The sequence below is a fragment of the Trichechus manatus genome, unplaced genomic scaffold (assembly GCF_000243295.1).
Source record: "Trichechus manatus latirostris isolate Lorelei unplaced genomic scaffold, TriManLat1.0 scaffold00233, whole genome shotgun sequence".
Taxonomy (NCBI): Eukaryota; Metazoa; Chordata; class Mammalia; order Sirenia; family Trichechidae; genus Trichechus; species Trichechus manatus.
The window spans coordinates 1,399,430-1,411,172 of NW_004444169.1; the positions used below are offsets into that span (position 1 = coordinate 1,399,430).

Here is an 11,743-nt window from a genome sequence, read left to right on the forward strand (position 1 = left end):
GAGATACAAAAGAGAGAAGTGAGGAGAGAGACAGGGGACCTCATACTACTGAGAAAACAGTACTGGGAGCACAGAGTGTCCTTTGTACCCGGGGTTCCTGTGCAGAGAAGCTCCTAGTCCAGGGGAAGATTGATGACAAGGACCTTCCTCCAGAGCTGACAGAGAAAGCCTTCCCCTGGAGCTGACATCCTGAATTTGGACTTCTAGCCTACTAGACTGTGAGAGAATAAACTTCTGTTTGTTAAAGTCATCCACTTGCGGTATTTCTGTTACAGCAGCACTAGATGACTAAGACAGAGCCCATCTATAAATTTGAGAAAGCAGGGCCCTTTCTGATGTCACATCTCTTATTATATGCAAATCAAAAGGACAACGCCTACCAAACAGGAATGAGTTCTAGAAAGGCAAAACATAAACAAGTGATTCCATTCTGGCCCAGGAGTTCCTGAGAGACCAATTCAGTTTTGCCTATGGACAGAATAGCTTGGGGTCACACGGAAGTCTTACCTAGAAAGGAGGGACCCACTGGCAGCAAAGACAGTTTGGTTGTAACTGAATAGTACTCAACTGCTTTCTTGAATCACTCTATTTTATCTTCTGTCCTGGACTGAATGTTGGAACACCACATGTTCAGAAGAAGAAACAACATGAGAGTGTTTTTTCCATGCAATTTATAATTTGGGAGTGAAATAGTAAAAGAAATCAATATACTAAAATATTCAAGAGAACAAATTCTCAACTTACAGAAAAGATTAGGTAGGAGAAAGCATTATAGAACATAAAATCTGTAATTTTTTTAAAAATAAAGTTTACTTACATTGTGTGCTATTTTAAAATGATACATGCTCATTAGAAAAAATACATAAGGATAGGAAAAAAAATTACATAGTACCAAGATCCAAAGATATTTTGGTGTGTTTCCTTCCAGTATTTTTTTTAGTAAACTTTTTTTTGTTGAAGTATTTCTAGTTTACTTTAATGAACGTATTTTTCTATAGTTGATATCATACTCCATGTACAATTTTTATCCTACTTATAATAATCTAAACAATCTACATAATTTTGAATGGCTTCATATTTTACCGTTATGAACGTATAAAAATTACGTAACTACTTCCATATACCTAACATTTAGGTTATGTCTCACATTTTGCTATTATAAGTTATACAGATAAGAGCATATATGTACATACAATTTTTTTCTGGATTTCAGATTATGCCCTTAGGAAAGTGTCCTAAAAATGAGATCATTTGTTCAAAAGGTAACACCAAAGCAAAAAGCACTTTTAAAAATCATGCACAAAAATCACAATGCGATGTCACTCCATATCCACCAGAAAGGCTAAAATGTAAAAGACTATTAATATCAAGCACCGGCAAGGACATGGAGTAACTGGAACTTCAGTACATTGCTGGTGGGAGTATATATTGGTATAGTTTGGAAAACAGCTTGGCAGTTTCTTATAAAGTTAAACATACACTAACCTAGCAATGATATTCCTAAGTATTTACTCAAGAGAAATGAGTACATATATCCACAAGAAGACATGAACAAGAATGTTAACAGCAGCTTTATTTATAATAAATAGCCCCACACTAGACATAACTCAAATGCATATCAACAGGCGACTGGATAAATTATGGTATATTCATACAATGAAATACTATGCAGTAATAAAAAAGAACAAAGTATTAATACACACAAAAATGCAGATAAATCTCAAAGACATTATATTGAGTGAAAGAAGAGAGACATAAAAGAGTACGTATAAATTTCAAGCAGAGGCAAAACTAACCTATGGCAATAGAAGTCAAAATACTGTCTACTTCTGCAGGGGTAGGGCTGAACAAAAAGAGGCTTTTCAATTATCAAGCCTTTTCCAATGTTATTAAAAAATCCTCTTGAATATAATTTGAAGAGCTTCATAATATTTAATCAAATGGAATGTAAGATATTAAAGTCATTTACAATTTCTCACTATTATAATAATGCTCTGATAGGGTCGCTATGAGTCGGAATGAACTCGACGGCAATGGGTTTTCTTTTTTTTTAAGCATATTTTTACATAAGACTCAGGTTATTTCATAGAGCACATTGTTAGAAGTAGACTTACTAGATCAAAGGGTAGGATCATTTTCATAGACTCTTGACACATGACACTAAGTTTCTTTCTAAAACAGATGTTTCAAGTTATATTATCATAACCAATGTATGAGAATGTCTAATTCATCATATAGCCAAGGTGCTGAGTATTTTCTCAAAAAAAAAATCAAGTATTAACTACAATGAACAATATTTGTTTTGTATAGAAAAATTAGTCAAATCCAATAAAAGAAATTTAAAACATTTACACTTTTATCTCTCAGAGACTGTAACTGTTACCATCCCAGGGTATATTTAGCACACCAGACTTCTTTATCTGCATACCTGCACAAAAACACAGAAATCAAGAGTTCCAGGCCCTCCAGCCACATTTACAAACGAGACAGCTCTGCTTTTTAAAAAATTAGACTTGACAGAGTTTGAAAAAAGAGTTCTAAATCTAAAAAATGCCTGTAAATTACTTATTTACAGCATCATATCTATATGGTTGAATAACATTCCATTGTATCAATGTTCCATCATTTATTTATTCATTATCTACTTATTATTTTTAATGACACATATAATTGAAAACAATCTCCTAAAATAATACAAACCATATCTTCCTTAAATATCTCTACCTCTGCATTCACGCCCCTCCCCAAAGGTGACCATTGTTACAATTGGTATATGTCTTTTCATAACTTTTGCTATGTATTTATAAATACATATGTAGGTACACCAATATAGTTTTATTTTTTACATAAATGGAATCATATCATTACATTGTTCCTCAATTTGCTTTTTTCACTTAACAATATGTCTTGTAGAGTGTTTAGTATCAGTAAGTGTCCTAGTTAGCTAGCTATCACACAATAATGGGAATCATGACCTAGCCAAGTTGACACACATTTTTGGGGGACACAGTTCAATCCATGACATTCCAACCTTTGGCCCCCCAAAATTCATGTCCTTGCCACATGTAAAACACGTTCACCCCATCATATCATAGCAAAAGTCTTAATTCAACTCCAAGTCCAAAATCCAAAAATTCCTCTTCATCTGTGAAATCCAGAATACAAATTATCTGCTTCCAAAGTGCAATGGTGGAACAGGCACAAGCTAGACATTTCCATTACAAATGGGAAAAATTGGAGGGAAAGAAGGGATAATAGGTACCAAGCAAGTCAGCAGACCACATTTCATTGGCTCTCAAGGCTTGAAAACAATCCTCTGTTCTCTGAGACCATATAGGCAATGGCCCTGCCCTCCAGAATTTAGGTGTTGGCCATACTCTCAGGATTCTGGGTGGAGGCCCCTTGGCCCTGGATTTCAGCTCTGCCTTCCAGACCCCCTCTGCTGTCTTGAATTTGGGCAGCCCCACTCTCCTAGTCCATCCGAGTGGCGACTCCATCCTTTGAGACCCCAGAGGTCACCGTCCTACTATTTGAGACTGAGGGAGCTCTGCTTCCTGTGCTCCCTGTCTCTTCAGCTTCTGGTTCCTGATTCTTTGGCCTCTCAGCCCCTTGTGCCTCACTGTCCATGTCTGCCCTGCTCAAGCAAGTGTCCCAAAGCTCTGTAGCTCCACCGATAAGTACCTGGAGGCACCCCACTCTGCCAGAAAACTTCAGCCAGAAAGCACTCAGCTGTCTTGCTCCATGGGCCAGCTAGCCTAGTTCCACTGATGAGTGCTGGAAGGCACCCCACTCCACCAGGAAGCCTCCTGCACAAAGGTACTCAGCTCTCTCACTCCGTCGGTTAGCTCCAGCACTGTCTCATGCTAGTCTCCTGGTTCTGCTGCTGCCGTTTCTCTGCTACTTCTTCTCACCATCTGCACCATCTCTGGTGTAACAGATCTTCTCATTTCCTTCTGAGTCCCCACCAGAATTTTCTTTGATGTCCATAATTCTACCAACAGTCTCCTCAAGGCGACCTAGGTGTTTACTATTAGGCACTTGAAAACTCTTCCAGCCCCTATCCATTCACAGTTTCAAAACGGTTTCCTCATTGTATGTATCTGTTAGAGCAGCACCCCACTCTCAGTACCAAATTCTGTCTTAGTTATCTAGTGCTGCTATAACAGAAATACCACAAGTGGATGGCTTTAACAAAGAGAAATTTATTCTCTCACAGTCTAGGAGGCTAGAAGTCCAAATTCAGGGTGCCAGCTCCAAAGAAAGGGTTCTTCCTCTGTCAGCTCTGGGGGAAAGTCCTTGTCATCAATCTTCCCCAGTCAAGGAGCTTCTCAGTGCAGGGACCCCGGGTCCAAAGGACACACTATTCTCCTGGCACTACTTTCTTGGTGGTATGAGGTCTCCATGTCTCTCTGTTCATTTTTCTCTTTTATATCTCAAAAGAGACTCACTTAAAATAAAATCTAATCTTGTAGATTGAGTCCTGCCTCATTAATATAACTGCCACTAATCCCACCTCATTAACATCATAGAGGTAGGATTTACAACACATAGAAAAATCATATCAGATGACGAAATGGTGGACAATCACACAATACTGGAAATCATGGCCTTGCCAAGTTGACACACATTTCTGGGGACACAATTCAATCCATGACAGGAAGTATAGATCTATGACCCAATTCCCTAAAATACTGAATTACTTGTAGTTCCCTCAATGTACCACTGTGTTCTGTGCCTTTACTGTTCTTTCAAGGGTCACCACTTCTATAAAACAATTTCTTGACCACCCTTTCGCACTTGACTCTCTGTTTTGCTTTATTGTACTTATTTATTTGCTTGTCACCCCATTCAATCTCAAGTTCTACAAAGGTAGAGAATGATTTATTCACATGTATATTCTAGTGCCTAGCGTAAGTCCTTGACCATAGAAGTTAACTCGGTATTTGATGAATGATCATATTTAATCAAGCCCTGTCCTTTTCTGTTATAGATCCAGAGGCCTCAAGTAGCAGAGTAGAATCCCTCACTTTGAACACTATTAACTAAGTTCTTGTATGTTTGTTTAGAAGAGCTCTCCTCATCATTCTACAACTGTAAAAAATGGTGTTTATGAAGATTATATAGTAACAATAGAAAGTGGTTTAAGACATAATATTAAGTGAAAAAAGCAAGTTAAAAATTCTTACACTGAGACAACTACTGTGCAAAAATGTACACATAAAGGAGACTAGGAAACACTACAAAACATTTAGGATGGAATTAAGAGCAAATTCTCTATTTTCCATTTTTTAAATGTAGCTATGTTCTTTTTTTAGTGAAAACAAAAAGGGATCCTTTGTTTTTATGAATAATCATTATCCAAGTCCCAGACTTTATGAAGCTACAAAGGGAAGTAAAAGTCATAGTATTAAAAAAATTCACCACTCAATTGAGCACCTACAAAAAATTTATTCTCCATTTAAACATTCCCTACTTAACACTAGCATCTCTCCCTACCCAACATGACAATTTCTTTCTTTTTTTTTTTTTTTTTTGTGGGTAAGTCCCTTCCTAATTGTCTGGAGCAAACAGCTGAAAGTACAATGCAATTCAGCCAAGGGAATTAGTAAATCTGTCAAAAGGGTCACGATTGCCTAAAGTCAAGGAAAGTGTTGGAGGTCTGTTCATATGCTAGAAGCCACGGACAAATGAAGATCTGATGCAGTTAGTGTTCAAAAAAAGTGGAAGAGAAAATTAGGAAAAATGATGTAGGGAAGGTAGTTGAAAACAACTTGAATATAAAAAGAATATGTCTTTTGGGAAAATGAAGCCTAAGTATAATTTTTATTAAAAGTAACTCACTTTATGATCAAAGCTATAAAGTTAAATGTGAAGTAATGGATGTGAGATCTAGCCATTACAAAATTTTGTTGGAAAAATTATACACCAAACCAAACACTTGATTTAAAAAGTCCACAGAAAGGTTTAGTGCTGGGTAAGATGAAGTAAGCATACTCTACCTTGTTATCACTGAACACAGTTATGAAAACCAGGAGCAGCAATTTGAGGACTCTGAAAAGTAAACAGTAGAAGGCAAATTGGGGAAGAAGATCTGCATTCAAAGTGCCACTAAACCAGTGATGAGTTTAACGTTTCTTTATCCTCCAGTATCCATCCCCTGGTGCAAACACAATGCACCCTGAAACCTGGAAGTGGTCCTTGGCATGAACAGAGAGAACTTAAGGAGAAATCCTAATCTAGTTCTGGCTCAAAGAGCAGGAAGACTCGGAGTGTGTAGAAATGTCCCATTTTTCTTTGTTTGTTTTTTTATTTTGTTCTCTTGTGTGTGAGCCCCAAAGTGACAGTGGTGGCAATGGGGAACAGCAGGGATCAAAAACTGAATGACAGGAACCTTCCTCTCTGATCAGAGGAGAAGTGGTCTCAAAAGGGTAGGGTGAATCCCCGATGTTTTTTACTCCTGCTGCTTGGTCCTATACATGGGTGCAGACATGGGAAGTGCTTGGAAGAGTTAGGTAATTATTTATGGCAGGGGCTCTGAAAATGGGAAGTCCAACAAACTTCCCCTCAGAAGTACTGAGGAGATCATGTTAAGGGAGGAGCTCAAGAAATGACACAAAAATTTGTTTATGAAATCCTGGGTTCATCCCTGAGCTGCACATGCATGGATCTGACCCTAAACAGCAGACCACAGACTCTCAGAATGAACCAAAAGATTGACCACTGCCCAAGTTCCAGACAGGCCACTGGGTGGCATACACACAGGAAAGATACAAATATGTTTGCCAAGGCTTTGAAAACTGAACTGACATCATAGCCCATAGAAGGCTAGCGAGAACTTGTGGCCTGATAGGTCAATTGCCTGCTAAAACTAAACTATCAATATTCTCCATAATATTGACACAAGACCAAGAGTATCATAACATAATATTCAAAATGTCCAGGATATAATTGACTGGCAGAACAAGGAAAATCTCAACTAGCATGGAAAAAGATAAATAAACAGACATCAATGCCAAGATAACATAGATATTGGAATTATCTGATAAAGGCTTTAAAGTAACTATTATAAAAATGCTTGAAAGTAAAGGGAACAATTTTGAAACAAACAGAAAGGTAGAAAATCTCAGCAAAGGAATAAAATATATAAAGAACCAAATGGAAATTTTGGAATTGAAAAATTCAGTGACAGAAATTAAAAACTACTCATTGGATGGGCCTCCGTAGCAGAGCAGAGATGACAGAGAAAGAATTAGTAAAGTTAAAAATAGATTAATAAAAACTATTCAGTGTGAAAAACAGACAGAAAAATGATTTTAAAAAATGGAGGGGGGGGTCAGGGTTATTATCTGTGGGATAATACCAACAGGTCTAACATTGGTGCCATCAGAGTCACAGAAGAAGAAGGAGAAAGAGTGTGGAGGAAAAAAATCTATTTGAAGAAATTATGGTTGAAAATTTTCCAAACTCCATGAAAGACATAAAAATTCAAGAAGCTCAGCAAAATCCAAACAGAATAAATTCAAAGAAATTCATACTAGATATATCACTGGCAAATTCTACCAAACATTTAAAGAAGTAACATTAATTGTACACAATCCCTTCCAAAAAACAGAAGAGGAAGGAACATTTGCCAACTCATTTTATAAATCCAGCATTACCATGATACCAAAACCAGACAAAGACAGCACAAGAAAACTATAGACCAATATCCTTCATGGATATAAATGCAAAAATTCTCAATGAAATACCAGCAATTCAAATCCAGCAATATATTAAAGGAATAATACACCACAATCAAGTGGGATTTGTCTTGGGGATACAAAGCTACTTCAATATTAAAAAATCAATCTAGAGGCGGAGCCAACATGGTGCTATAGACAGAAGCACACGCCGTCCCTCCACAGCAAAGACCCATAAAACAGAGACAAACATCAATCCTGGAACTCTAAGCATCAAATGAAGAGATATAGACCTCAACCAAGCACCGAATGGAATAAGAAACTGACAGAGAACAGAGAGTGAGGAGAGTTACAAGCTGAGGTCCCCTATCAGCTAACACAGCACGGATCCACCATCTTGGACTCCTGTTGGAGATCGGCAGACTGGGAGTACAGGAAAGAAGATTCACATAGCTCCCAGCAGGAGACAGAGCACCTGGTAACCAGTGACACACGCTTTCCTACCCCCTATCCTGCCTCCCCCTGCTCGACCTTTGCTGCTTCCCAGCTGGCTGATCCGTAGCTTCCCGGTGGGTCGATTCCTGGCTTGCCAGCAGGCTGATTCCCGGCTTCCTGGCAAGCTGATTCCTGTCTTCCTGGCAGGCCAATTCACTGCTTCTTAGCAGGCCGATTCCCGGCTTCCTGGTGGGCCAATCTGCTGCTTCCCAGCAGGCCGCGATTGCAGCGTGGGAGGCGCCAGTTCCATGCCATGTAGATTCACCCTGCCCACACCAGCCAGCTTCTTCAGTGCCATTTCTTTGTTGCTGGTATTGCTTTTTCCAGCCTCTTTTGGTTTCTTCCCTGCCTCTCACCTGCTCCCTCTCCTTTCTCTCCAACACCTGACTCCATGTGCCATCTTTGCTTCTTCTTGACAGGCTGTGAAGCACTGCTCAGCTGGGGAACTGCTTCCCCAGTCCACTTCCCCAGTCCACACAGCCACGCTGGTGGGATCCCTGGGGGCTTTCTTTTGTTTCTTTGTTTTTTCTTCATTTCTCGGTTTCTTATCTCTTTCTTCTTACTTCCTTTTCTTGTTTCCTGAATACCTGGTGCTGTGTGTCATCTCCACCCCTTCAAGCTGGGCTATACTGCGTGGCTTGGGAGCCGCTTCCTTAGTCTGCACAGCTGCTCCAGTGGGATCCCTGGGGGCATTGTTTCTTTAATTTTTAATCTATTTATTTATTTCCTTTTTGTTTTTCTACATTTCTTGGTTTCTTCTCTCTCCACTCCAAAGGCACCCTACCACAGCGCTTTTTTTGCTTCTGTTTCTCTCCCCTCTCTCTCTTCTTTTCCATACCCAACCTAGCTACATACATCACAACCCCCCTCTCCCCCTCCCTCCTGCCTATCTGCACCATGTGCTGAACACTGCACTCCTGAGCAGCACAGGCACAACCTACTGCAATCTGCCCTGCACTGACCACTGGCTCATCTTGTCAGCCCAAATACATGCCACGAACAACCCATTCCAGCACATCCCCTTCAGCTGGACCTGCCCTGCTGAACCATAGCTGAGTAACTGGCCCTGCTCATTGGACAAGGAGGTGAAAAATATCATGTCCACAGACAAGGAAACAACAAAGAATGCAAAGCCCACCTGCTCAGATATAACCAAATAAAACAAAAAAGCAGGACAAAACAAACAAATCTACAATCAATAAAAGAAGAAAATAACTACTGAATGTCCCGAAGATAGCAGAAAATATCAAAACATATAAAAAAAGGGACAAGATGGTTCCAGTAGGCAACCAAAATAAAATACCAGATGACTTTCCAGAAGAAGAAAAGGCACTAGAACTACCTGATAGGGGATTCAAATCTCTAATATTCAGAGCTATCCAAGAGTTGAAACAAAAAGCAGACAAAAATAAGGAAAAAATAGAAATTCATGGAAAATACAGACAAAAAAAATGGAAGAATTCAGGAAAATAATACAGGAACAAAATGCCAATATAAATTTACAACTAGAAATCATACAAAAACAACAATTAGAAATTCAAAAGATAAACAACAAGATTTTAGAAATGGACAGTGTCACAGAAGGGCTGAGGAACAGGTTTGAAATGATGGAAGACAGGAGCAGCAAAATTGAAGACAAATAATTAGATACAACTTTGTTTAAGGAAAAATCAAAAAGAGAACAAAGAAAAATGAAGAAAACCAGAGACTTATGTGGGATACAATCAAAAGCAAAATTTTGAGCGTGACCGGAGTTCCAGAAAAAGGCGAGAAAATGGAAAACACAGAGAGCATAATTGAAGAATTGCTGACAGAAAACGTTCCTAATATCACGAAAGATGAAAAGGTGACCATCCAAGAAGCTCAGTGAACCCCATATAGGATAGACCCCAAAAGAAAATCACCAAGGCATATTATATTCACACTTGCTAAAACCAAAGACAAAGAAAGAATCCTGAGAGCGGCTTGAGAAAAAATGAAAAGTCACACACAGAGGGGAAACAATTAAGACTAAGCTCTGATTACTCAGCAGAAACCATGCAGGCAAGAAGTCAATGGGATGATATCTATAAAACCCCGAAAGAGAAAAAAAAAAAAAACTACCAACCAAGAAAAACATATCCTGCAAAACTCTCGTTCAAATACGATGGTGAAATTAGGACATTTCCAGATAAACAGAAATTAAGGGGTTATGCAAAAACCAAACCAAACTTACAAGAATTAATAAAGGGAGTCCTTCGGTTTGAGAACAAACAACATCAGACAACAGCCTGAATATAGGACACAAGATCACACCAGCCAGATACCAACCTAGGAAATGAACTTTCAAAGACTATTCAAAACCAAACAATGTATAATCTGTAAATTACAACAATAACAATGTCAGAACAATAAAAAAAGGAATCAACAGTGTAGGTATAGAACTTTTTAGTGAAGAGGAAGGCAAGGAGATACCAAGTAATACTAGACTGGATCAAACGTAGGAAGATAAGGGTAAATTTCAAGGTAACCACAAAGAAAGTTAACAAACCGACTCATCAAAATAAAGAAGACAAACATAAAGTCTCAGTAAAAACAAAATCTACAAAAACAAAAGAAATGAAAAAAAAATCCACAAATCAAAAGGAATTCAGCACAGGAGAGTAAGAGGAACAAAGAAATCGCCAGCCACAAAAAAAGCACTACAAAATGACAACAATAAACTCACACAAATCAATGATTACACTGAATGTAAAAGGCATAAATGGACCCATAAAGAGACAGAGAGTGACAGAATGGACTAAAGAATAGGATCTATCAATATGCTGTCTATAAGAGACACACCTTAGAAACAAAGACATAAATTTATTAAAAATTAAAGGATGGAAAAAAATATATCAAGCAAACAGCCACCAAAAAGAGCAGGAGTGCAATACTAATCTCAGATAAAATAGACTTTAAAACAAAATCTACCATAAAAGACAAAGAAGGGCATTATATCGTAATTAAAGGGACAATCCAGCTTTAACACATAACCATAATAAATATATATGCGCCCAATGACACAGCTCCAGAATACATAAAACAAACTCTAACAGCACTGAAAAGAGAAATTGACAGTTCCACAATAATAGTAGGAGACTTCAACACACCACTCTCAGTAGAGGTCGGAACATCTAGAAAGAAACTCAACAAAGATACAGAAGACCTAAACAGCACAATCAGCCAGCTTGAACTCATAGACATATATACAACACTTCACCCAACAACTGCAAAGTACACATTCTTTTCCAAACCACATGGAAAGTTCTCCAGAATAGACCACACATTAGGCCACAAAGCAACCCTCAAAAAAATTCAAAACACTGAGATAATACAAAGTATCTTCTCTGATCACAACACAAAGTAGAAATTAACAACAGGAAGAACAAGGAAAAAAATCAATTACATGGAAACTGAATAACACCCTGCTTACAAACCACTGGGTAATAGAAGATGGAATCAAAAAATTCCTAGAATCAAACGAGAATGAAAACACATCATACCAAAACCTTTGGGACACAGCAAAGGCAGTCCTCAGAGGACAATTT

General features: G+C 38.3%; 1 protein-coding gene across 1 annotated transcript in view; it reads right to left on the reverse strand.

The window, feature by feature from the left end:
• The window catches only part of FAM120C (family with sequence similarity 120 member C), a 103,502-nt gene that overhangs the window by 14,891 nt on the left and 76,868 nt on the right, over positions 1 to 11,743 (reverse strand). Inside the window, 1 exon segment of the mRNA XM_004391423.1 lies at positions 507 to 607. Coding sequence (XP_004391480.1) covers positions 507 to 607 — 101 coding nt within the window.